Genomic DNA, 27,979 nt, shown 5'->3' on the forward strand with positions numbered 1-27,979 from the left:
AATTGAGCTGCAAAACCTTGCAACCGTGTACTTCTACTGGTGTGCTATCTTGGTCAGGTCCCTTCTTACCATAGATTTGAATCTCAAGGGACTTCCTGGTTAAAGGTTCAATAAAATGGAAAAGGACAAATGTTGGGCTTCAAACAGGTGACACGCTGGGAACCGACTGGATAACCAAGGGCCAAAGAGAGATATGAAGATGCCTTCTGCTCGATAATCAATGGAACCATCAGGAAATGATCTCTCTCTCTCTCGCAGAGGAGGGACTGAGAAGATAGAGGAGGAAACCAACCTGTCCTTTCCTCACCACAGCACCAAACACAAGTCACTTCAGTGCTGAGGCGGCTCACTGCTCTCCACACAGGACCGCTGGAGTCACTCGCACACACTGGTGAGTCTCACGCTCAGAAACGTCTGTCTTTAACATTCCGCACGCAGACACCACCAGCTGCTCACACCACACACCCCATCTGCTTCTTCTCGCTCTTTTAGTTCCCTTGGACTCAAATGTTGTTTTTTTTGCACTTTGCAACTGTGTTGGTGCACTGTGTTTGTGTGGGGGTCAGACCTCTACACACATCTGGGGAAGCCCCTGTGCTAAGCCAAGTGGTGTCTTAATACTGGAGATGATGCGCCCAGAGTCCCCTTCCCACCTGTAGATATGCTCAGACAGCTCGTCTTTACTTCGCTACGCTGACGTGTGATGTCTTGCAAAACCTTGACAGAAAACAATCAAAGGACCCCTCCTCATTCACTCAGAGACGATGTTGACCAATCAACAGTTTGTACGCTTCACGCTGGCAGTAACGTTTGACCCTTGACTTCCTTCTGGGTTTGTTCTGAGAGAACTGACTGAAACTGCCTTCCAATATGGTGGGAAATGATTGATTGTTTGATAAAGTCTGTTGCTGCTTTGAGTGATAAATGTAAAGCACTGAACAGAAGTGGAGGCCCAGATTCTTGGGGATGCTGAGCGCAGATTCCTCCAATCAAATGGTTGCTTGTTCAATTTCCTATTGTCATCCATTGTTGGTGAGCATGGCACATAAAACTGCTCCGCATAACATCACTTCAGGACAGGCATGTATATTGGAGTGGCTAACCTATATTTATTATATTATTATAATAATAAATTAATTATTATTACCATATTAGTATAGATTTCGATGGATCAGAGGGTTCTGCAGCATTTAAAGGAATATTTCAAATGGAACAAGATAGCTTCCACAATTTTACTTCCTTCATTTGAGTTTTAATTTCAATTTCAGTTTTAATTTATTTCAGCCAAATTGACATTCAATGACCAGAGGGACCTTTAATTTATTTGTGATGGCCACTGTTGAATCTTTACACAATCATAAGGTGATGGCAAATAAGTGAATGATTACTTCATACAAATTGTAAAATATCTTCTAATGTCTTTATATATAAATATATATATATACAGAAATATTTACATATATATTTCTATATATATATTCTCTCTTCTCACTTCTCACATTTTCTATTATGACATTTATTGGGACAATATATGGCATTAAATGCGATCTGATGGCTTGCAACTGCAAGTTCATTTATGCTCAGTTTTGAGCATAATTAATCCCGACATTTGCTAGTGAAAAATGGATCCAAAACAAAACAGTGTTTCACAACTACGGGTTGTTTCCTATTTACCTTTACCCGAGTTGCACTCATGTCGTGGATTTGAAGCGCCTCTTGTGTGAAGGTAGTACAGTTGTTAGTCATGGTTTCATATACAGTCAAGAGGTTGTGGCTGCATGGTGCGTATAACTGTAGAATATCAAAGACTCAGGACATTGCTTCAGCGCTGACACACAGCATTACAAGGAAAACCGTGTTGATCAACGTTTTTCCACAGAACTGAAACACAGATGGTGTGCTATTCACACACAGGCGATGAAGAAAAATAAGATGTAAAAAATGAAATTTATATATGCAATTTGTGTCTTGTCATCCTGATAATAAAAGGAAACAACAAGCGAAAGCATGTTGAGGTACAATCCAAAAGGGTAAAATATTAACCTTATACTCAATATGTGGTTTCTGTGTTAATACGCTAGTACAATTTGGTAATGGCTAAAAAATCCCCCACACTTTATCACTTGTTCACACTGACATCCAAAACTGCTGAGAGTCCGCCATTATGGAGAAACGGCACGGCTAGCTTTCCATCTGCATAAGAGCAGTGATACCAATGATCTCAAGTGATTATCTGCCGGTATAGAAACCAACCTGTTTATCAAATGTTCTTGAATCCTTGGGAGACTCAAAGCTCCCTAGCTTTCTGGAGGAGAACAGTATTCTCCTCAGTGGTCTCGCTCAAGACCTATACTATGAGTTTGTACGTCTTTGCACTCTCAAAATAGTACTTTAAATCGTGTAGCATCTTATCCTACATATCTTTGTGTGTATACGGGGAATGGGTTAACCTAACAATTGTTAGAGCTTGGCACTTGGTTCTATGAACATCCTTACTGTACCGACAGCGATATATAGTTGTTTCTCCTTCTGATAAATATATTTATTGTAAGTCACTCTGGATAAAAGTGTCTGCTGATGCCCTAAATATAAACGTTAATAAGTTACCTGGACCCTTTACTGACTTGTCCAAAGCTTTGCCTCCGTTGATCAGAGTGTTGTGTTGAATAAGTAACTTGCCCTGGGTTATGATGCTTATAACTGGTTTAATTAATCTCTTACTGTTAGAACGCAAAGTGTGATCACTGATTGAGTTAAATTAACTCAGGTCTCATTAAATTACAATCCTAATATTGTAATATTCATATTTACATGGATAGTCTGCCTTTAATGGCATCCAGAAATCCTAAATTTGCATTAAACTCTGAAAAGACACACACTAGTTCACACAGTGTTTATCAACAATTATCCTTTCAATGGTCATTGGATCAAAATTGTTCCACCCTGCAAATACAGTGGTAGGCATATGTTTAGGCACCCATGCTAAAGTTGAATAAAAATTAAAATACAGGGTGCATAAGTATGTTAAATTCCTATAGAGGCAGCCAGATTTTATTTTTAAAGGCCAGTTATGTGGCTATTTTAATTCCAAAGGCCTAGCTGAAAGGCCATAGTATCCTGGATCCATGAAATAAATTGTGTTTAAAAATAAAAATCTGCCTGCCTCTATTGGAATTTAACATATGGGTGTCTATGCTTATGCATCCTGTATTTCAATGGAGAACATCTATTTATTTACAATGCATCATTCATTCACAAAGAAAATTGGTGTCCTTATAGGTTTTCCTCATTTGTTTAATTAAGGCATTAAGATCAATTTCCAAAAAATTGGAGTCTTACCAAACAAATACTAAAATGTGTTTCCTATACAGAAAAAAGGCTTGACAGGAAAATAATAACACTTTGGACCTAATATGCTGCCGCCTAATCTCTTAAATCTTTGCATACTATCTAACAAACTGTCATCAGAATTATTACACAAGACCGATTGCACACCCACATCTCTGAACTATTTCAGCCTTGGTTGTCTCACCAAAGGAAGGTTGCTGGTGCAATCACCAGCTCCGACCGAGCCAAGCGTTTGAGTCGTATTAGTATCCGAGAGCAAGACACCTTGCTCCCATTCATAACCCGCATCGTATTAATCGGTGAATGTGAGGCATGAATTGATGTGCCTAGGTCTGAAAAGCTGCTGTGTAAATCCAATCCATTTAACCCAATTAAAATGGCACCCACATAACAACTCATGTTACGCATTATGTACCTGATCTCAGGAAGGAGACAGGGGAATTCAGAATCTTCCATTGCTCATAAATGTAAGGGACTTTCAAATACAGTGATAGCTAATCATCTTGATGTGTGTCTGTCTTGCAACAGAGATTTCGATCTCGGTGAGACGTCCTGATAAAATAAAAGCAAACCAAAAAACGAAAAAAAAACGAACGCATCATGGAAGACGTTGCGATCCTCATCATGCCGTGACATTCCCCTGAATTACCAGAGTGCGTTCTTCCCACGGTTGCCAGTGTCACATTAAGACCCCAGCTCCCCTCTCGTCTGTACCCTCCACCAGGACGTCGTCTCTCCCCCCCCCCCCCTACAGCGCCGCCTCCCCCCAAAGAGATGATCCGCCTGGAGCCCCCCCACCCCTCCCCTCTCCTGGTCCGGGCCGACGCCCTCCGCCACGCCGGCTCCCTGTGTGACGTCGTCTTCTCCCTGGAGGGCCAGACCTTCGGGGCCCACTGCCTGGTGCTGGCCTGCACCAGCCCCACGCTGGCCCCCCGGCTCCTGCAGGGAGGCCCGGCGGACCGCCCGCTCCGCTGCACGCTGGACTTCTGCTCCCCCCGCACCTTCCAGCAGGTGCTGGACTACAGCTACGGCCAGGCCCTGGCCGTGCCCCCGGCGGACCTGGGGCCCTTGCGCACCGCCGCGGGGCTCCTGGGAATGAGGCCCCTGGAGGAGCAGTGCCGCGGTCTCCTAGGGAGCCTGGACTACAGGGCGGCGGAGGTCAGACGGGCGCTGGAGGAGCTGGAGGAGTCGAGGGCGGGGCCCGGCCGACGGCGGGAGGGACCGCCGTGCCGAGGGGAGACGGGACGGGGGGACTCCTCTGCTGAGGGGGAGACGGGGAGGGAGGAAGAGGAGGAGAGCAGCTGCCCTCCCACGTCTTCTCCGCCGCCTCCCTCCGATACACCTCAAGGCCAAACAAGCGTGGTTCTGTCCAGGAAGCGGGCGCTCCCGTCGTCCCCGCCGGCGGGCCCCTACGCCAGGGACAGCGTTATCAGGGCCTCTTCGCCCTGTTCTCCGCGGGCCTCCGTCACCAGCAATCCTGCTTGGGCCTCCGCCAACCACTGGCACCATGTGACCCTGAGGCTGATGGCTCAGCGCTACTCCGACCTGGTGGCCGAGCGCCAACACCCCTTCTCCCAGGGGCCTCAGTCTGGGCTCCTGGCCCAAAGGGCCCCTGACTTCGCCAATGTTCAGTCACAACGCCCCCCTGATCTGGAGGACCTGGTCCGACGAGACCTGAAGAGAATGGGTGCTGCGAGCGACGGCAGTGAGTCCAGGTGAATACATGTGATGATGTGATGATGGTAGGATTGAATAATAAGCTTGTGTCGATTGATCTGATGGCCCTTTCCAGTTCAGATGATTCAGTGTCGAGAGGAAGATGTGACTAGCCAACACCTCTACTGAAGACCTCTACTCTACTACTGTACTTAACCTCTACCCTAATCAATACTTTCATTGTACATTTTACCACAAAAAAACCTTTTTTGTATTGATTTATATTTCGTCACTGACGTCATTGGAAAGTTTGAATGTCTTTCGTTAACCAATAAGGTTAAATCTCACGTATGCCCCCGTTCTCTTTCACCTCTGAACCCGAGATGACGATCGATCAGATTAGATCAATATCATGAATTATGACCTCAGATAAAACGTACTATTATAATCTTAACATTGAAACCCATTTCTCATATTCTCCCCAATACGGTCCACCGTAGTAACATTTAAGGGGAAGCCCCCTCGTCTTCTCCCTTCCATTGAACACATCACAAGTAAAAACACACCCACGGCGGCGTTTCACTACTAATGCGCTACAAGTGCTACGTCAGATCACTATGAACACGAACAAAAAACACGACCCACAATGTCGCACATCGACAGAGCCGTAGGCCTACGCTTTTCTCAGTCAAAACGAGGCTGGGTTCTACTGCCTCGAGAGACATCCTGCCCGTGTGTGTGATCTGCCTGAGCCGCGCACAGAAAGACCTATAAATACTCTGTGGCGAAGGACACAGAGGAAGTAGAGAATGATAAGAGATGAACGGTGGAGGCCTGCGCTCTAACTGGTTGTTTTTGCCGCCCAAAGCAACCAAAAACCAAATATCGAGAGTAAAAACCCTGTTGTTTTCCCGCAGGTACTTAAAGAGAATTCCCGGCGCTCAGCACGTCTTTGTGAACCCCCATCATGCATCCCTGCTGACGGAGAGGTGTACCGCGTTCTCAGGTAAAAGCACCACCCGCACATCCTGGAACAGCAGCACCACCCTGAACATCATCAACACCACCCTGGATGCTCTGGTCCGACACCATCCTCAGAGTGATAAGATGTGAGGGAGTGTGATGAAAAAGTCAAAAAGCTGTGTCTATGCGTGTCAATTTAAATTTTAAATCAAAAAAAAAAGATTGATTAGGTCTCCAAGACTTGTGGGTTTCTCGTGGCATTCTGCATGACAGCACACAGCAACCCACTAATAAGATACAATTACATACAATTTAAAGTAATTTAACAAAGCAGTATGATTTCTGGGTGCACCTTATATGCTCTGTTTCTAGCTCGGCAACGCAGAGGAAGCAGCTAATGAGGGCTGTGGTTAGAGAAGCAGAGTGCAGGCTGAACAGCATTGTGGTTACTATTCATACAGCCATAGTACAGTACGTGCTTCAATGCGCCGTGGTTAGGCACGACAAAGTCAGAGGACGAACGTACCATACTAATGTTAGGTTAATAGTAGCGGTAAAAACCTGAACCGTGTATTAATGGATGTGTGTGTGTGTGTGTGTGTGTGTGTGTGTGTGTGTGTGTGTGTGTGTGTGTGTGTGTGTGTGTGTGTGTGTGTGTGTGTGTGTGTGTGTGTGTGTGTGTGTGTGTGTGTGTGTGTGTGTGTGTGTGTGTGTGTGTGTGTGTTTGGGTACAATTCAAAATGAGTCTTAGTGATTCAATGATATCTAGAAATCATTTAAAAGGCGTCATGGTGGTTGAACCACATGTTGTCAACCTGTATAATAAATACAAATATGTCTCATATTTTATTATTGAGGAAGGCAAGCAGTGCAGTGACATTAGTTATAGTTTTATGGTTTGGCTTCAGCATATTATATAATAATAATACTTAGGATAAAGTATTAGTATTATTATTGTTGTAATTATTATAATTATTATTGTCTTCAATAGCCTTAGCATTAATTGTGCATGGATTTTATCGTATTAAAAAATGTTGGGTTAAAGTGAAGACACCCCTTAACTCTTTTCTTTCCTGTTGAATGAAACGGTTTAAACCTGAATACAAACTGGAAACTAGTCTGGTTAGTCTAGTTCGTTCTAGGTCTTGGCCAGGAGACTTTTCTGTTAAATGATTGTGATCTCAACCTCAGCTTCACACCTTTTTAGGATGACACCGTTTCCTTGCAGATGTCAAGTCGTTCACAGGAAGTACATCCTTTAAAGGGGACATAATACGAAAACATCCCTTTTCCTGGGATTTGGGGTGTTGTTTTGGGTATCCGGTGCTCCCAAATGCATACAAACTTTGAAATAAATCAGTATATGATTTTTTGAGTGAGATATGCATTTCTGAAAGTACCCCGCCTACAGTTACCAAACAAGCGAGTCAGTTTCGGCGCCTACTACTACCTAGGAAGCAGTCACATTTGAATGTTACCAACCCCTTCCCCACCCCCCTCCAATCAAAGCATATATAGGATTATGTAGACCAGCGGACGAGCGCTTGGCGGAGATGTTTGCGCATTTCAGAAGCAGGGAGATTCCATACAGACGAGCTGGGGGGGGTTCCGACTGCCGCCGCGCCCCCCCCCCCCCCCCCCGCTGCAGCTGCCGGACCGCCGGCCTCCGGGGGTACAATCCCTTTCTCCTCCATGTCGCTGTTCAATCTGAACTTCAGAGAGTCAAAGCCAAAGTTTCTGTTCCCTACTTCTTCTGAACCATTGCCGAGATAACCCCCACTTCGAGTCTTTACTTGTTGTGGAAGTACCAGAAACATCAGACGGAGTCTTTATGATTCATAATATCATCCGAGCGATGATAGCTTTTGGCCATGATATCAGATATTATATAATCTAGGTACCATTATTATCATTATTATTATTATTATTATTATTATTATTATTATTATTATTATTATTATTATTATTATTATATTATATTACATTATATTATATTATATTATATTATATAGATAAAGAGCTCCGGGAGTCCGCATGCGGCAACAATCACTTCTCCTCCATGCTGTGGTTTACTCTGGCAGCTCATTTGTATGCAATGGACAGCAGCTCATTTGCATTAAAGCTACAGACACCAGAAATAGCACATTCTGAGATGACTGAAATACAGGGGAATAGCGGTAGTAGCCAAGTTATAAAGTAACTCATGACTAAAGTTAATGAAGTTAGTCATGCTTTTGTTATACAGCAAGTCAAACTGAAAGGCTTGCTGAATAACTGGCTTGTGTTTTTATGGCCACGCAGAACCGTTAAAGTGTAATTCCGGCGGAAATTGAACCCAGGGTCTTTGTTTTAGCATGAAAACCAATCAAATAAGCCCTCCAGATACTTTTTTCATTGAAAGTTGAGTATTAGAGAACCTTACCTCAAGTCTATCCATAGCCACTTGCTGCACTCGTGGAATAGCATTCTTATGAGCCCGGCAGGTCATTAAATCACAAGTCAAGTTATAAAGTAACTCATGACTAAAGTTAATGATGTTAGAGATTGCATTTGTTATACAGCAAGTCAAACTGAAAGGCTTGCTGAATAACTGGCTTGTGTTTTTACGGCTCTTCAACAAGCAAACATCTGTGCACTCACAATGTTTACAATGTTAACCCCAAAACGTTTTGCTAACAAAAACAACTCAAGCCTTGACAGCAACATACCTCGGCAAAATGTGAAGTGTTTCGGAAACACAGACTTCAAATCATCTTAGAAAGAAAAATGTTTGTGTTTTCAATGATCTCACCTTATGTTTGCACAATCTTAGAAGGTCAGAAGGGCTGAGTGGTGAGGTCATTACATTGCCATGCTTGCTGAACTTAATGCCCATATATTTCATTCATCTTATCGCACGATAGACAGCACTTTATTAATGTGTCTTATTTAGAATGATTACTTTTTAATCTATTTCATTTCAATATACTTTTTATGAATTTCTCTTATTTAGATTAATTACCCTTATTAATATATTTTATTTAGATATAAAGCCATTTTTTTTCTCTATATTTAATGTCTTGGCAAATTTAACTATTGCGCTACTTTTTTCTCTTTTGTTCCAAGACCAATAGCAACCCAACCAACAAACCGACAATCAAAGCTGGAAATGAACCCCCAACGAGGTGTCCTCTGATTGGTCGATTGATGTACGAGAGGGCGGGAGACAGGTGAGGAGGCCACACCCAGCCTCACCTCCATGTCGTTCTTCCCAGGTGAAGCCTACCATCGCTATAGGACCGGTGGTGAAGGAGGAGGTCTGAGTCCTCCCCAGCCCGGAGCCAAGCCATTCCAGTGTCTACGGTGTCCCAAGAGGTTCAGTCTGAAGCACCAGCTGGATACTCACCACAGGGTTCACACAGGTAAAGGGCTGATTATGGTTCCGCTTTCACGCAACACAAGGGGGTTATGGACTCCTTACGTCCTTGCAGACCCTCCTTGCGTGCACCGCAAGGGCCTGATGTGCGCCTCCCAAAAATGGTAACCTTCCGTCAATTGGTCCACTTACTAAAACCCGACGCAGAGCCATAAAGGTTCACAGCTGCGTTGAAACGTCTGCGTGATATTGTGTTGCGTGACCGTCAAAACCATAATCAGCCCTTAAGGCCTCATCGCTGAACACGGTGACCACGCCCACGGTCGCCACAAAATATTCCCCTGTCGAGTAATCGTGTGCGTTTTGTATGTGTGTGTATGTGTGTGTGTGTGTGTCTGTGTGTGTGTGTGTTTGTGTGTGTACAGTACAGTACATTGACTGTAAACACACACAGAGTGGTTATTAATCTGTGTACAGCTTTTTCCCCTGTCTGACAGTAAGTGGGTATGTGTGTGTGTGTGTGTGCGTGTGCGTGTGCTTGTGTGTGTGTGTGTGTGTGTGTGCGTGGAAAGCTCCTAACCCGTGTGTCCTCGGCAGGTGAGAAACCGTTCGAGTGCCGCCTGTGCGGCCAGCGCTCCCGGGACTACTCGGCTATGATCAAACACCTGCGCACGCACGGGGGCGCGGGGCCCTACCAGTGCACCGCGTGCAGCGACTACTGCAGCAGTCTGGCGGCCATGCAGAAGCACGTGGAGCGCCATGCCCCCCAAGACTTCCCCCCCGACTGGACCATCCGGCGCACCTACCTGTACACCTCACACGTCTGAAGACAGGAAGTTGCGCGGGGACTCGCGCAGGAAGTCGCGCGCGGGGACTGGCGCAGGGACCCGGGGTGGGACTGGCCACGCAGAACCGTTAAAGTGTAATTCCGGCGGAAATTTATCCCAGGGCCTTTGTTTTAGCATGAAAACCAATCAAATAAGCCCTCCAGATACCTTTTTCATTGAAAGTTGAGTATTAGAGAACTTTACCTCAAGTCTATCCATAGCCACTTGCTGCACTCGTGGAATAGCATTCTTCTTCAATGACACTTTCTTTGGGTTCTTTGTGTCAGCAGCTCCTTTATGGATGATAAAGTCGTCCTTATCGAAATGAGCATTGCAGAAACGGTGATCCTACTGCATCAGCACGTCTCCTGTCCATATTCAAAACAATAAGCCACTGGTCTACCAGAGATCGGTCATTGTACCGCGATGGCAGTCTATGGAAAGTTTTTGGAGTGTAACTTTCCATTTTTTTCCCGCAGCCGGCCAAAACACGAAACATCTCTCTGTCTTGAATTCAAGCTGTAGATGGGTCGTCTACTCCGGTGCTTCAGCTGTCCTTCACATTGTAGCGAACAAATATTTTGTAACTGTGCATTCGGTCACTCTATGCGTCAATCACATGTGCAATGTGTCTTCTGTCAACAATGTGCCATGCTTTATTTGTAACTGTAACTTACATATGCAAGTCCTTTCATTTTTGTGTCAAAAACTTTCCTCCTTGAACTGAACTCTGGGGTATTCGGTAATCAACTTGCGTGGACTTAAACACAGACCTACCGGTAATGTTTGTTAAACGGTCTTTTTAAATAAACTCTTGGTTTGCAAACTAAGTTGTTGGTGCTTTGTTTTATGTGTAGGGACCCTAGTCATGCTACTGCGGAGGTTTGGTGCTATCTTTAACAATTTTAGTGGTTCAAAAATGCAGATTTGGAAGCGAAACTCTATGCCCCAAGTCAATAACGTGAACGCCAAACATTGCGCCGGGCAAACTCTAATATTCGATTGTCATTGAAAAAGGTATCTGGAGGGCTTATTTGATGGGTTTTCATGCCAAAACAAAGACCCTGGGTTAAATTTCCGCTGGAATTACGCTTTAACTATTGAAACCGGTATCTACTCTTTGCACTGGTTAAACCGGGTTCTACATTTCTGGAACCGGGGAGCAAAACCGTTGAATCGCAAAACCAACGAACAAATGCGGTGTTGAACTTCATCCACCAGTAAGACCGGGGGAATGTAATTGCTTTCAAAAAGGAAAATCGTATGACGGGTTTAAAAACAGAAAAGGTAGAAATGTAAAATACAATTAAAGAAATGTATACTAATGTTTAGCACCCGGATTTAATCGATTAAATTTGTTGTGCTATACAAAGTTGGAGGCTATGTTTGGAAAGCCTAATTTGGATATTTTTTTGGTGTGATATATTTTGGATGATTGACATTAGAAAGCTTATGTTTATTTCCCATAAATGATTTGGATAACTATCAAACATGAACTGCACTTATTGGGTCCAGCAGCAAGGTATTAGGACTATCAGTTCAACAGCTCTCTTTGTGGTTAGGTAGCTGATATGATAAGTTGCCTAAACAGGATGTGGACATAATAATATAATATAAATATAAAACACGTTTGTTTTATTGGTTCATTTGTTAAATCAACATCTGGATGCTACTGTAATATAATATGTGGACAAGTTGACTTCACACACACACACACACACACACACGCACGCACGCACACACGCGCGCGCGCACACACACACACACACACACACACACACACACACACACACACACACACACACAAACACACACGTGACTCAGCGGTGGTCTGCGGCATCCGAGAGAAAAAGTTGAGCTGTCTCGGACACTTATGGTCTTACGCCCCTGTGCGTGTGGATCGCTAGCTCCCTGTGAGCAGTTTACGCCCCCCTTTTCCCTAAACCTTTTAACCACATATACATTATTGTTTTAATCTCATAGTGTTTCCGGATTCCATATGAAGCAGTCCATTCAATGGCACATAATGGTCAACGAGCCAACTTCATAACCCGCATAATAACTTCCAATTATTTTAGCCGACAGAGCAGAACGACGACGTGGCACGCCCTACTCTTCTCATTGATGAGATGATGCGTAGTAGCCTGTCAATTGTTTTTGTCCATTGCAATTTCCAAGTGTAATTTCCTCAAAACATTTTTTTTTACAAATAAACTTTTTGACCGCTTGCTTGTTCAAATTTCATTTTGTTTTTTGGATTCTCTTGAGCTTCATGCGTAAAAGATATCAAAATAGTTCTGAAATTCTAGTTTTCGAAAGGCAACATCATGAGAATGTTGGCTAGAGGTAGATCGGGTTCACTTGTAACTGAAAGGCTGCTGCGAGTGTCGAGGTGTCTCTGAGCATGACGCGTCATCCTGACAAAAATAATTCTACCAAAAAAAAGTCCTCAGTAAATCATTGCTCCATCATGTATACTTTTAATAATGTGATTGTCACATTAACTATATACGTTTATGTATAGGCTTTCAGGCTATTTTTGGTCTGTTGACATCAAATGTTGGATCTTGGTGGTGATTAGTTGAGTTTAACGTGTCATGCAATGTTAGGGCAGGGGAGCTCAGCGACCGCGTTCCTCCGTATGTTTATCGTAGGCCTATAACCCTGCATGCTGCAATACGGATTGCAATCCGCGCTAAAAGACGCCTGGTCGTAAAATAGTCTACCCCATGGTCATATTCAAGAACTGTTGTTGGTATAACTCAAATGGAACCGCCAGTATCTTTCGTCGTATCTATGCAGATATGACGAGCGGCGTAGCCTATATAGGCCTACATATTAAAAAATTCTGCCCAACTGAAATTTAGGGTCAACGCACACTACTGCCCCGACGAGCTGGCTGTCGCCTTGCATTATTGACTCCAGTCGGTGTGTGAGAATGTGTCTAAAATGTATAATGTACATAAAATGCTGTAGATGTAGATCATAAGAAGATAAATAAGAAGAAGAGGAGGAAGAAGAAGACGATATAAACATAAAGAGAATATACATATATTGTAGGCCTATGATAATATCAGACTTAAAGGGGTGGTCCTCCTACTAGATGACGGAAAGCAGATCTCGATGGACCGGAGTTGAGTTCAAACCTCTCAGTTGACAGCATCACCATGTCCTACTCTTATCTGTGCACCGATCTGCAGACGTATTTTAACCTTCAGACGAAACAATGTGTATCGTGTGACATGAAATGGATAAAACCAGGTAACAATGACGTGAAGGCTTTTAGGACTATTCATTTCATATTCCCAACTTCCCCACTTATTGGTCTCCTGTTGCAGGGTACGAGTTCGTCCCGAACTGTGGATACGCGGACGACGGCGGGCGACGAGACAGCCGCACTCAGAAGTGTGCGGACAATTACTGGAACGACGGAAAAAGTGGGAAATGTCAAATGTGTTCGGCTTGTCCGACTGGGGTAGGCCTACGAACTGTGCGCCAATGTAACGCAACCGTCGATACGTGCTGCGGCTTGGGGTGAGTTGTGTTGACGCAGAACAAGAAGTTAATTTTGCACCGTGAGCCTTTTAATGAGCCTTTTTATTAGGCTTTTTCTCCAAAAGGGTCTACAGTAGACTCCTACATGTTTTAAGAATCTCATTCACTTATCCGTCAGCTCGCCTCCAGACATGTTGAATAACTGACCAAAGAAAGAATGTGGAAAGTCATGTAGAACAATATGTCCTACAATCTTTGTTTGGTCCATTTAGTTAGTCAAATAGAAGGAGGATTTACAACAGGTGAATGATCCAGCTGGGTGTCTTTTGGTTTAATATTTCTAAGGTTATTGGTTACCGTTAAAAATCATTTTTATTAATTAGGTTATTCTACATCAGTAACGAAGTTATAAAAGACGGAGAATCCGCTTTTCAACTCCTATTTAATTTCAGTTGTAGGCCTATTTCTTTACAAGGCTACTATACTTTGTATTTTATTTTAAATGTTTCATTTGTGATTTGTGTGGGTTTATTACAAAGTTAAGGGCTCTTTATTGTTCCACGTTCACGCAACGCAAGGGGTTACGCACCCCTTACGACCTTGTGGACCCTCCTTGCGGACCCTCCTTGCGTTCACCTCAAGAGCCGGACGTGCGCCTCCAAAAAATCGTAACCTTCCTTCGAGGCGACGCCGTTTAAGGCGGTTGCATGCCTCAGCGTTGGTGTTACGTTGTTGCGCAAAATTTACTCAAAGCAATTCATGCTCCCTTTTAGGTTGCGCGTGTTGCCAAGCAATTTACCGCCAGAACAGTAGTTGGAGTAATATGTGGAGTAAAGTTTTTCGTTGAAGACGACCTCGAGAATGACGTCTTTGTCTGTGGGAGTCGTTGGTTTGTTTATGTGCCAGATCGTGTTCTCCCCATACACAGTGAATGATGGCAACAGACAGAGGAACAGGGGTGATGAAGTTGTTGATCATTGGGGTTGTATAAATGTGCATATCTCTCTACATTTTAAAACGACATAATGTGTTGGCAGCAAAGTTAACTTCACTTCACGTTAATGCTTTTGTATATGAGCCTGCCGGGTCGTCCTTGCCTTCTGGCTTTTAAAAATGGCGGTATGAAAACAGTCCCGATGCAGAACCATAAACGGTCACGACTGCATCGAAGCGTCTGCGTGGCAGCGTTGTCATCATTTCGTTGCAGTGTTGGGACCATAAAAATAACTGTATTTGCTCCCTGCCACACAAAGAGAGCCTTCTTTCTGGGCCAGAGTGGTCATTAACAGAAAGTATGAGTGGGGATTACGCAACCAGGCAAATGCGAGACAGTGTTTGTTGTGGGGCTCAATAAAGCGAAAGAAACGTTTTAAAAAAACGTACGAATATTGAAAACAACAGCTCTTAAAGGTGCCATGTCATGCTATTTTATGGATGCTTTAATATAGGTATTAGTGGGCCACTAACACAGTATTCAAATACTTTCCCGAAATTCAGCCGTGGTGCAGAGTTACAGCCACTCCGAGCCAGTCGCACATTGAGCTTCCCCCAAATGCTCTGTTTTGGTGTCTGTAGCTATAATGCAAATGAGGAGGAGCGAGGCGGGTCCACGAGGAGGGTGGGGGTGTGGCCCTGAGCAGCTTGCAGCCACGGTACCATGCGCTCTGTTTACAGTGGATGTATCGCAATGGCGAGGCGCACACAGCCTTTAGCCGTGTTCTGTAAATATTCTAGAACACACGGGAGTCCTGGAGCTCTATATCTAAATAATATCATGTAGCATACATAGATATCTATATCATATAATATAGATTATCACGGCCAAAAGCTGTGTGAGCCGATATTATGAATCTCAAACGACCGCGTTGGGTTCTCTGACGTTCCTGGTTCTTCCACGTCAACATCAATTTGAAGACTGAACCGCGACACGGAGGAGAAAGGGTTGTTGTGGGCAGCGCTTAGGCACCTCCGCCTCCTGCAGCGCCGAGGCGGTGGTCCCTTGGCAGCGGGATGCGGGGCTCAAGCGGGAGACATTCGCCGCCAACAATCCCATTCTCCATGTCGTGGTTCATGTTCTTGAGGGAGTCAAAGCCAAAGTTCCTTTCCCCAATTCATTCTCAACCATGGCTGAGAAAACCCCCACTAGTAGTCTCGTTGTAGAAATACCAGAGCCGAGAGTACAACGTGTTATGCGCCATAACACCAAAAGCAGAACGGTTATCCAAATAACAAGGAAATGTACAACACTTGCGTTACAGTCCTGGAGCTCTATTTCTAAATAATATCATATAAAACATAGCCATCTATATCATATAATACATATTATCACGGCCAAAGCTGTGTGCGCCTCCAGACGATGTTATGAATCACAAACGTCTTTGTCGGGTTCTGCGACCTCTCTGGTTCTTCCACTTTCACATCAATCTGAAGTAAACTGAACCGCGCGCTGCCTGCTGCCGGCTGCCCGCTGCCGGGCGGTGGTGCTTCGCGGCGATGGTGCCTCGCGGCAACCGGCGGCATGTCGCAGTTCATGTACTTCAGGGAGTCAAAGCCAAAGTTCCTTTCCCCCAATTCCTTCTCAACCATGGCTGAAATAACCCCCACTACAGTCTCGTTGTGGAAATACAAGAGACGTCAAAGAACCGACAAGAAACACTTGCGTTACAGTGTGTGTATTCACACACACACACACACACACATGTGGCGCTCGCACGGTAGTGTCTCATTGGCGGGCCAAGTCTCTGGGCGGGCCAGGCACAGTAAGGGGAGGAGCTCACTGCATTGTGACGACATAGGAAACCACATTCCAAATCAACAAGCTTGAGCCTCCGGTTTTTTCAAAGGCGAGCAGAACACCTAGTGCTCGTTTTACACCGAACACAAGTTTTAGCCACTGGGGGACCATAGGTAGGCTAGGGGAACTCATATTTATGTTAGAAAACCTCATAAAGTGAGATTTTCATGCCATGGCACCTGAATTCCCCAGCTTTACCCAGTAACAGGTAGTCTGTAAGTCTATTGCCGCATTTCCACCGGAGGGTGCGGGTCGGTTCAGTCTGCAAAGGTACGGCACGGGTCGCGTTTCCACCGCCAAAAGTGGGCGTGATCCGGACTAAGCCGTATTGAGCCGTACTCGTCTCGCAGTAGCCTACTCCTCCAGACGGTAAGTAGATTGACGAACACAGAGCTTGCGTGTTGCTGACGGATGTCACAATCTCTGTGTTCGTAAATCTACCTATCGAGTCTTAAAAACAAAATGGCGTCCCCGGACGATCTACCGATGGTATTGTGTGTTTAAAATGTCCTTTTTAATAAACAATCTGTACACTAACAAAGTTCTCAATGCCTCGTTTTATATGTTAAGACCCTTATTATACTACAAAAGAAGTGTCAGGCTACTTTTAGCCTTTTAAGTGGTTTAAAATAGCGATTTTGTTTTTACCATAACCAGTGCCCCCATCGTTCCAAGTTTATAGTGTTTTGATAGAATCGGCTAAAAACAGCCAACTAAAGAAAGCGTCTATGCGGTTTTTGTGCTCCAAAACGAACGTTTCAACTCGTTATCTTACTAAACATATCCCAAATCCATTTTACACTGGAATACCCTTTAAAGGGGAACTATGCAACTTAGGCCACTTCTTCGCTGTTTTCTTGGTTTGCACTCGCATTGAGCTACCCCTACAGCTTCGGAGGAGATATTTGACAACACTGTCGTAAAAACTCGTTGACGACCCTTCCCCATCCACTTCTATGTAGCCATGTGCATTTGTTTTCAAAGAAGCCGCTGAATGCTTGGAGCCATGTCCGCGGTAGATGTTTATAAAGAGTATACAAGGCTATACATTTTGAAAGGGTGTATGTGTTACAATAAACCCATCCCTTTTTATAGTTGCTGGGGAGATGTTATATCCTAGATTAGAATTGTTTCATCTCTGGTTGTTGAACAGAACGATCAGTGTAAGAGTGTTGGCCAACATAATACATAACGATAGCATGAACAATTTGCGCATCAATCGTACATTTATGTATGTGCTCAAGTACGTCCCTTGTGTACGAAATTACAGGGATTTCTTGGATTTATTAGCAGGCTACACTGTGTCGGGCTGCTATGAGATCACGATGCTTACATAGCTGCGGCTATCGCCAATTCGCCATACGAATCAAACCTTTAATAGGTCCATGCTTAAACACCGCCCTACTTGTTCACACTACCTCCGACGGATCTCTTTGACTTTGCATGGGGCGCTCGCAAAATGAATTGTGGGTCCGTCCATCCATAGACCTCTGAAGAATAAGTCCCGCCTCCGAGGCTCCGGGTTCCATCGGTTAAATGTCTATGGGAAACAACATTGAACAACGTTAAAGTAGGATTGATAATCATACTTCTTACGGCACCGACAATCCAAAACCCAAGTGGAAATCTAGATGGGAAAAGTGTTCAAAACGTGAGCAGCTTTAATTTCTTCGCCACCTATAGAGTTTGCTATGTACATCATTCAAAAACCCCATGTTATTTCCCATAGACATTTGACCGATGGAACTGGAGCCTCGGAGGCGGGACTTTCTTCAGAGTTCTATTCGGCTCAGTGGTCCTCGTCAAAAAGTTGAGAAATGTCCAACTTTTCAGGCAGCACCGGATCCGTTGGCCAATCAGATTGCGTTCTGCAAATAATCTCCACGCGACTACTGGATCCATTTTGCAATAACAAGCAGGAAGAAGCAGGGAAATATCCGGACGTTATATTTTTTTCGCCTGTTGTTTGTGTCATCTTCCATTGACTCACATGTGCACTTCTATCGACATCAAAACCAGACCGGGCTCCACAGCAATTAGAGCCAGACTTTAGAGAAGTGTCTGTCCATTAGTGGATTTAATTTTGGAAAACTTGAGCCATGAAGGAGAGAGAGATGCTGTGAAGAAAGGGAAATTATCGGTATTCATGACTTCAAAGTTACGTCTAAATGAAACCTTAGCCTGGGCCAAATAAATAGGACCCTAAAACTGAATAATCCTAAGAAAGGCTCAACAGAAAGACAACAGAGGAGCCTAAACTCCCAGCTGAAGAGGAAGAGGAACTTGGCCACCAAATGAAAGGCGACCACATCTTGATCTAGCCCACCAAATAATTCCCAGAGGCCTACAGTGGAAACAACCCACTAATGGTGTACTGACACTTGTCTGACATGGAGGAGGGACAGGAAGGCCAGTGGGTTGTATCTGTGTGCATAACACAACTCCCACGTATACCTCAAACGGCTGCATAGCACATAGCAAAGCAAGAGTCTCCTTCACAATAACAGAATGCGTCAGTTGGTGTTTAATACAATCAAGTGGTCCTGGTAAGCATTGCCGTCAGGGCCATCTGCTGATTCTGTGTAACCTTTGGTAGGTAGCAGGTTCACCATGCATCCCCAAGGCCACTGTCAAGCCAAATTTGTTCCGGGTGCCAAATTTGTACCGGGCACGTCATCCATACGTAATCCATTCCAAACCTGCCTGGCAACAGATGATCGCGTCGTCCGTTGCCTGGCAACGGACGATCGCGTCGAATGACGTGAAAGGTTCACGAACATTCGCGAACCTTCTATCTAGCGATCCGTTATCTGTATTGTGCTATTTCGTCATTGACCTGCTTTAAACACTCAGTTTACTTGCTAAATTTGATTAAACAATTAAATACAATACAAATATAAAGTAAAAACAAGTGTTATCTAGTGACCCGTTTTCTGTATTATGTTATTTCGTCTTTGGCAACATGGGCGTGAATGTTTTTTGAAATCCGCTTTAAACACTCAGTTTACTAGCTACATTTGATTAAAAAATTAAATACAATACAAATATAAAGTAAAAAAAAAGTGTTATCTAGCGATCCGTTAACTGTATTATGTTATTTCGTCTTTGGCAACATGAGCGCGAATGTTTTTTGAAACCTGCCCGGCAACGGACAACCCGCTTACGTAATCAGCTGTCCGTTGCCTGGCAACGGACAGCTGATGACGTGCCCGGTACAAATTTGGCACCCGGTACAAATTTGGCGTGACACCACCACCACCATTTATTGTATTGTTTGTATGCAGAGTTCTGCAGCACGGATTGAAGAGGAACTTGCAATTATCCTTTGAGAATTTTGTTGTGACATAAGTGGTAGAGCCGCGGTTAACCCCCATGCATTGCGAGGGGGATTCATCTGGAACTGTGAACTATTTTACTTTATGCTAAACTCTGCATAATATGGCATTGCATCGGTATTTTTAGGGAGTTAGAAACACCACTGAATGCCAGTGATACAGCAAAGTCGTCGTCATCCTCTTGTTTTTTTTCTGGGGAATGGGATGAGAAACTTGGCCACCCGTCAAAACCTCTGTGTTTGGGAGTCAACCCCAACTGTTGATCTGTGGCGCGCCACCGCAAGGTGCCCTCATCCCTGTCATCTATCAGGATCCGTCGAGAGTTAGCAAACATGAACCCTGTAATCCGGCTGGCAAGACCGAGCCGCCGTCTTCTAATCCTAGTGGCGCCTCTTCGACTGTTTTGACGAGAGGCTTGTGTGAGGCTTTTGCACGAGAGCAGTCCTGATGAAGACGCCCTCTGAGCTGACTGACATAATATAATACCTTCGACGGTGCGTTTGGGCCAGTACACATCCTCGAAGGTTCCTCGAAACCTTTGAGGATCTCATCACAATCTTGCGAGCCTGCGAGGGAGAGGGGGAATTGGCAGTGGGGTCGACCCCCTGACTTGTGCTCCGGTATTCAGCTGAAACTAGGGCTGGGCAATTAATAGAATTTTGATCGCGATTTCGATTTTTGTGTCAAACGATCACAAAACGAATAAAGTATAGTTAAGGTTAGGACAGCTGGATACATATTTGAAAATTTTCTATTTTACCATTGGTGTTTATTTTTAAGGCTAAAGTTCTCAGTTACAAAGGTTTTTTTTGGGAGAGACATGCTGAATAAATACATCATGTTCTCAAACTTAAAAATAATCGTTTGAATCATCGTGATTTAAATATTATAGTGATTATGATTTTTCCATAATCGAGCAGCCCTAGCTGAAGCCGTACACAAAGCCGATACCAGGGGCAGCTCCTGCACTGGCCACTCGGTGGCGAGGGAATTCCTGCAAGCACCAGCAAGGGGCTAGAATGAGATCGTCTTCCACTGTTATTAAAATTAACCCTGATTTAGAGAAAACAGGTGTAGAATAATACAAATATATTTCATGAGCAAAATATATTTGTATAAATGTATGAGCAATGCCAGTGAAAGTGCAAGGGACTGTCTTGAAAGTGCAAGCAGCATCCTTTGAGGATACTGAACGTAAATGTTGGATGCTTTCACACCAAAAAAACAGAGTGAAACATATCCTTTTACTTCAGATCCTCCGTACAGAACATATTTGTTGGTTCTTGGTTCTTCAATGTTAAAGAGATGGTTGTTAAAGAAGCTTTTCCTCTCTAATCCCATTCAGAGAAAACTGTGACCCACCAAGGATGAGTTTGACGGTAATTACTTTTTTAATTACTCTCTTTGGCTTCCTCTGGTTTAAGCATGAGACACTTTTAATTATACATTGCTGCTAGATGAAAGTGAAAGGCCTGCAGTGTTTCTGGTCACACATTCCACAAAGTGAAACACTGTTGAAACACTGTTGCATAAACATAGAAAAATGAATGTACATTCAAATGTACTTCAGGAATATAGACCTACTACAATACAAAGGATTTGAAATCCCTTGTCCATAGCCATGTTCAAACTAATGCTTGAATGATGATGTTTTGTTTGACTTTCAGGTGGACAATCAGATGGAAATCAGTAAGTCATTCCTACATTCCCAGCTGATTGATACCAGCAGAACCATGTGTTTATTGCTGTGTTTCTTTATTTATTCCAGGGCTGGTTATCATTGTCCTCTTGGCTTGCGTCATGGTGGGCGCGTTAACCTACTTCATCTACAAAAGGAAAAATAAAAGCTGTCAAGGTAGGCCAATTAAAGGTGCACTGTCTGTTTTGTTTATGTCTATACTTTTTCTGACACAAGGGCGCCTCTGTATGGGACCCTGCAGTCTCCAATGCTCTTCTTTAAATCCAACGCTTTTTATACTGATCTGAAATGGAATAACTTTACCAGCACAGTGCGGTGAGGGGATGATGACAAACAAGCCTTAGAGGGTCATAGTTAAGGGGTTAGAACTGAAGAAAGGGTTATAGGAAAGGGTTTAGAACTGAAGAAAGCGTTAGAGGAAAGGGTTTAGAACTGAAGAAAGGGTTAGAGTAAAGGGTTTAGAACTGAAGAAAGGGTTATAGGAAAGGGTTCAGAACTGAAGAAAGGTTTAGAGTAAAGGGTTTAGAACTGAAGAAAGGGTTAGAGTAAAGGGTTTAGAACTGAAGAAAGGGTTAGAGTAAAGGGTTTAGAACTGAAGAAAGGGTTATAGTAAAGGGTTTAGAACTGAAGACAGGGTTATAGGAAAGGGTTTAGAACTGAAGAAAGGGTTAGGGGAGAGTGGGGTAAGTAGTGCCATTTTTTACTTAAAGTGCCCTTAAAGCACGGGGATAACAGTGATGCCTCCAACTAAGACATCTACATAGTGCTGAGGATGTTGTGCATCCCTGGGAACAAATACTTTTGATCTTAAACAAACTGTTTGAGAAATACAGCTTTAGAAAAAAAAGTGGTTTTGTGGCACAACATGCCCCCGGTACGGGGTAAGTTGTGCCATTAGAGAGAATACACTGGGGTAAATTGTGCCATTGATAATTGAAGTAAAACAGATCATTTTAATATCACAAATGATAATTCTATATATATAAAAAAAAAAGCATACAAATTCAATACAAATTACTTGTTTAACTTTTATTTAAAGTTTTAACAACATCAAAGGCCACTTTTGGTGGACTTTTTTTTGCGTGGAGTTACTTTGCACATTGTTTTCTTCTTGGTTCTTTTCTTCTCTCTTTCATTCTATTTATTTTCCAGTTCAGCCTTTTTACCTGCTTTTTCTTTCTTTATCTTTTTCTTGTGTGTCGGTCATGATTCTATTTTTCACTTTCTTTTTTCCAATTCTGTTCTTTCTTTCTGTGGCTTTTGGTAAGGGAAGAATGACTTCTGGAGACACATAACCCAAGTGAGCAGATTCGTCACACATCTTTTTATGGTCATCCTGCGTATGTTATTCCCCTCTTACTCCTCTTTCACTTGTTGGAAAGACTTGGAAAAACTTAACCCAGGCCCTCTGGCACAAATTACCCCAGAGCTGCCATTTTGAAAAAAAATTCATCCCCCTGCTGTTTTGAGCAAGCATCATGCTAACTGTATGGACTCATGCTGTAGCTTACTAAAGCAATAAAACATGTGTGAACTGTTTTCAAAGTTGTCTATAATTGTTCAAACACAGCAATCAAAAAACCTTAATCATAGAAATGTTACTTTTGACGGCAAAAAAAACTTTTTTGAACTTAAAGGTGCTTACCTCTCAAGCCATGTGTCTCCCATCTTTGCAGGATGAGTGAAATGGATGCCCCTTTCAAAAATATGTGGTCACATGAACAACTTATTCTATGGTTTTCTAGGAAACAGGGGTGGCACTACTTGCCCCCTGGCACAAATGATCTCACTCTCCCCTATAATAAAGGGTTTAGAACTGAAGAAAGGGTTATAGTTAAGGGTTTAGAACTGAAAAAAGGGCTATAGGAAAGGGTTTAGAACAGAAGATAGGACCATATGCCCTTTGACCTGTCTGTCTTTTCATTGAGTGCTACCCTAACCCTAACCCCAGAGCTGAGGCAGGTGAAGCACAAGAATAAGAGGCTGAAGACAGACGGACTAGCGGCTGTACGGTCGCATGTACAACATATTTCATCCTGAGCTAATGTTCTCTTCTCCGCGTTGTTTACACGTCACACGTGACTAGGGCTAATTGCAGATGGAAACGGTAAAGTGGCTTCTTTGAGTCAACGTGACGGCCAGGAATCGAAAGCGGTTCTAAGTAAGTCCTAATGATGGCCTCCGCTGCCTTAGCTCAACGCTCAAGCTACGCTAAGCTTGTGCCAAAGCTTCAGGCACACAGAACAAGTCCCGCCGCAGCCATGGAACGCTGCTTTCTCCAGTACTGCCACCATATCGCAGATATTGTGTCACTTTGAAACAATGTCGTGATTGTTTCCAACTCAAAGGGCCCATTTTGTACCACCAAGGTGTCTTCGTCATTTTTCAGGACCCAACTTATTAATGTGCACTGTCTCAAAATATGGGCCCTTTAAGTCGGATGTATTTTGTGTTGCTACTTATTAAAGACAACATGAAAAAGCTTTTCAGGGATTGTTCTTACTTCCCTAATATGCAGGATGGGAATATCTACAAAAAACGCATTTGGGATTTAAACAGACCAAGCCAAATTGACAAAGTGTCCCCTTCCTCATATAGCTGTCATCAGCTATAGAGGATGAGACATTTAGTGGATGTAAGGTGTACTGTCCGTTTTCATGTTGGCTTTAACGTACGTCCGTGTGCAGTCGCTCTGACATCCCTCAAGACGCTCGACTTTGAATCTCATTCCAGGTGTAATGAAACTAACAGTCCCTGTTTGGTACACCTGTTGAACCCCACCCACTTAAGTTCCACAGGTGTCTGCGGCCCCCCTGCGGATGGTGCTGGACGATCTGGACGTCCTGGAGGAGCTCATAATCATCCTGGACCCAGAAGGCCACGGGGTAAAGTGCACCCGACACCTGGCGTCGTACTGCAACTTCCCCTCCACCTGGATCAACTACACCTACTCCATGAGGGACAGCAAGAGCCCCCTGAAGACCCTGTTAGAGGGGGTGACCACCAAGTACCCTGAGTGGACGGTGGGGGACCTGGCCCGGTTGCTAGGGGAGATGGGGCGCACCGACGCTATAGTGGTCCTGGCTAAACTCAGGCCGAGTGTACACACCGTCTGAAGGCCAGTGTGTGTTCTTGCAAATTCATCTCGTAAGCAACACAACAGGGGGTCTGCACCACACACAGCCTAGAGAATTGAGTCTCAAGGGCTTGTGGCGTGCGTGTCGAACCAATTCAGAATGTGCATGCAAAGGCCACAAATGTTGCCGACCAGTGAGGGGTGTAGTGAGAGGGAGTGGCAAACATGTACCAGGGGACAGTGGGACTTCATGGTCTTAACTTCATAACATAGCATTGAAAGTAGATTACATAGAAAAAAATAATTACAATTTTTTAAGTCTTTTTGTATGTTGTACCAATATTGTATTATTGTATATATTGCAAAAATATATAAATGTATGCAAGTGTGTTTGCAAACGCGTCTACTTCCCCCATACTGTATTGCAGTTAAATTTTTTCAAGGTTTTCCAAAACCTTGAAAGAAATCTGAAAAACCTGTATACCCAAAATCTGGTCCACATATTCCTCAATATCTCATCATTCGATCAAACACCAATCCGCTTCAAAGCCTCATTAGCCTGACGAGCTAGCATGTTTGCAGAATATTGCTCACATGATGAGTTAGCTCAATGTTACCACAGGCATTTTCTTTAGAAAACATACATACCTAGTTTAGGATGCATGATGCTGAATAATTATCTTTCCATTTTATTTTACAGATTTGTATGCGTTTTTTTATGCGTGAACATTCTTTTCACTTTGATTCAATAAAGTACGATGATACAAAATATTTGATTTGCTCAATGTTTGTTCAAACATCTTTACATCTTTATTAAGCAAATAACATTATAAATAAAAAAGTGCATAGAAAAATTAAACAGGTTTAGAAATATGTATACAATTATTTACAAACTCAGGGTTTATTTGTACAAGGTAACAAAGACACGTTTAAAGTCCACACATTTTTCTAATTTTTATGTCTTTTACACTTTTATACTTTAAAATAACCCTACTATATATTTATATATAATAACATACAGCTTTCTGAACAGATTCTGGGAGCGACGGTCCTGGTAACTTCAGGTTTTGACTAGTGCTTTGCATCCTTCATTACACACACACAAACTCTCACACACATGCGCGCACACACACATACACGCACGCACACACAGGCCAGCTCTGCAGGACATTAACACCAGCCTACTCTTTCATCCTCTTTTTTGCAGTATACCAAAAAGTCCATCTGAACAACTGAGGTAGAATCCTTGAAAGCAGTTGGGAGTGACTCTTGTTTTGCAAATGGATGATTGACATGAACATCTGGGCTCCATCCCAGTGATTGGACATGCAGACCGAGGGGAGGGGGGGGGGGGGGGGGCATAACACACTTATTCTTTCCACAAGGGACCCTCTAATGGGCTTGTAAATTGGGGGTGTTCCATGACAACAATGTGTGTTGTGGGGGGAAGGGCAAACTGCTCACAAACTTACTCGTGGGTGATTCTAAAGTTGTCGGAATTCTGTCCAGGAAAACTCAATTAAGAAAAGAAAAATTAAATAAATAAAACATTTTTTTTAAAAGACCTGCTTTAGAATCATTTGTCCATAAATCACAACCAACATCTGACCTGAAGTACGATTCAAGTAAAAGAAAAAAGGAAACAAATAAAGGAAGAAATGCAAAAAAAGGAACATAAAAAATCTCACCGAAAATCTCCCATGATGCATCTATACCTACACAGAAAAAAACACCAATTAGCCCATCCCATAATCTGAATGGAAACATTTATAAATAGGATGAATCCGAATAGTGTGGGTTCACCATCACCACGAACATCGACCCAGAACCACTGGTCCTGGTCGGCCGTAGCAACATCTCTAGACTATCCTCAGGGTTCTCTCAGGAGAACCGAGGTCCGTACAGCGAGTCTGTCCCGATATCAGTTTACCAGCCGCAGAACACGCTGGGATTAACATGACTGGTGCCCCGTGATTGGATTACACACGGGGGGGGGGGGCTGCTCCCATTGGTCAGCAGAGATACTGCAGGAAGAAAACAAGTGACATTAAAAAGAACACATCTTAAAAAAAAAAAAAAGCGTAATGTACAGATTCGGTCTTGAACGTGGGCCTGATTGATTAGTGTTTTCTACATACACTTCTTTGCCCTAAAAAGTTACCGATTTTTTAAATGACAATCTCCAGATGAAACCGTTGCACTGAGATAACTCGCTCGTCATTGACGTTGAGTAAAACCAAGCTGAATCGAGGTGCGATGTAGTCGCCGCCCCTCAACTCGAGGGACTGAAATGGGAAGAGGATTATTTAATGCGCATGATTCGAATAAACGGCAGAGAACGACATTGATTTTTAGGGAAATCTCTCGTTTAAGACCCTTTTCAATCTTAGCACCAGTTTCTTGTCATGGTTAAACACACACGGATATCTACGAATAAAATGTACTACGACGCGACAAAATGAGTAAAACAAGTTGAATGACGTGCAGGGAGGGGGGGGTGAGAGGAGAGGGGAGGGGAGGGGGGGGGGGGCGGTGGCGCCCCGATGGCGAGAGGAGAGGATGGAGCCCACATGATCAGGCATTTGGCCGGACAGGAACCCAAACAACGACATCAATCAAACATAAAAAAGGAATCCCTCTCCCCGCCGGTGTACAAGTTATCGTCTGTGATTGAATCAAATAAGGCTTGACGTGTGCATTAAAGAGAAGATCCAGGTTGCAGAAATAGAGACGCTCCGTTGGCAGGTTCATCGTGAACCCCCCACCCCCCCCCCCCGCCCTCACTCGCTGCTATAGCTACCTCCGTCCCGACCGGGGGGTCGCGGCCGTTTGCGCCCGGGTGTGTTGGCAGAGCGGCCGTGGCCACAGAGCGTTTCACCGTCCGTGCAGAACATAAAAGCAGGCGAGACACTCGTCGTCCTCGTCGTCATCAGCAGGTAGGTTACGCTCGCGTTCCTCTGGTCTGACACCCGTCTCCAGCACTGGCCCCCCCCCCGCTCTGCTCCCAGTCTCCCCTCCCAAGTGGCTTACTCCCCTGCTGTGTGGACCAGACCCCCCCCCCCCCCCCCCAAGAGCCTCCTCCTCCTCCTCCTCCTCCACCTCCTCCTCCTAGTCAGAGAGAGATGCGGGGCCCTCAGTTGAGGTAGCGGCGGCAGCGTCGCGCGCCGCAGTTACAGCCAAGCTTGTTGCTGGCGTCCTCGATGGGGAACTTGTAGTCGTACGTGAGCTCCTCGCCGCGGTAGATCTTGCGCAAGGCGAAGATCACGATGTGCTTCTGGCCCTCCACGTTGATGACGCGCGAGTAGCAGTTGGGCTCGCACGAGTGGTTGATGAAGCGGGCCGCGTTGCCGTGCATGGTGGCGTCCACCACGTCGAAGTCGTCGATGCGGAACATGTAGCAGCCGATGCCCTGAGGGGAGGGGGGGGGGGGG

At 44.1% G+C, this 27,979-nt stretch overlaps 3 protein-coding genes across 7 annotated transcripts in view; 2 read left to right on the forward strand and 1 right to left on the reverse strand.

Annotated features, from left to right (window-relative positions):
- The first annotated feature begins 4,107 nt into the window (after window positions 1–4,107).
- zbtb32 (zinc finger and BTB domain containing 32) lies at window positions 4,108–12,376 on the forward strand. The gene is made up of 4 exons (XM_030369401.1): window positions 4,108–5,063; window positions 5,922–6,010; window positions 9,222–9,368; window positions 9,920–12,376. Exons 1-4 carry the CDS (start codon window positions 4,123–4,125, stop codon window positions 10,147–10,149), a joined length of 1,407 nt encoding a protein of 468 aa, XP_030225261.1. The 5' UTR covers window positions 4,108–4,122; the 3' UTR covers window positions 10,150–12,376.
- Window positions 12,377–13,248: 872 nt separating this feature from the next.
- Window positions 13,249–25,319, forward strand: igflr1 (IGF-like family receptor 1). 4 transcript variants are annotated; one of them, XM_030369418.1, is made up of 7 exons: window positions 13,249–13,410; window positions 13,488–13,683; window positions 21,119–21,140; window positions 21,441–21,462; window positions 21,542–21,628; window positions 23,559–23,633; window positions 24,263–25,319. In XM_030369418.1, the coding sequence occupies exons 1-7, from the start codon at window positions 13,317–13,319 to the stop codon at window positions 24,586–24,588; spliced, it is 822 nt and encodes a 273-aa protein (XP_030225278.1). In that variant the 5' UTR covers window positions 13,249–13,316; the 3' UTR covers window positions 24,589–25,319. The 4 variants fall into 4 exon arrangements, with proteins under 4 accessions (XP_030225278.1, XP_030225277.1, XP_030225280.1 ...); XM_030369417.1 differs by having other exon boundaries at window positions 13,250–13,410; window positions 21,119–21,152; XM_030369420.1 differs by lacking the exon at window positions 23,559–23,633 and having other exon boundaries at window positions 13,250–13,410.
- The window catches only part of kmt2bb (lysine (K)-specific methyltransferase 2Bb), a 53,637-nt gene continuing 50,975 nt past the window's right edge, over window positions 25,318–27,979 (reverse strand). For both annotated transcript variants that reach the window (XM_030369356.1, XM_030369355.1), the window contains exon 36: window positions 25,318–27,957. In XM_030369356.1, coding sequence (XP_030225216.1) covers window positions 27,682–27,957 — 276 coding nt within the window. In that variant the 3' untranslated portion in view covers window positions 25,318–27,681. The remainder of the gene's footprint in view (window positions 27,958–27,979) is intronic.

This window comes from Gadus morhua, chromosome 11, assembly GCF_902167405.1.
Source record: "Gadus morhua chromosome 11, gadMor3.0, whole genome shotgun sequence".
In the NCBI taxonomy this organism is placed as follows: domain Eukaryota; kingdom Metazoa; phylum Chordata; class Actinopteri; order Gadiformes; family Gadidae; genus Gadus; species Gadus morhua.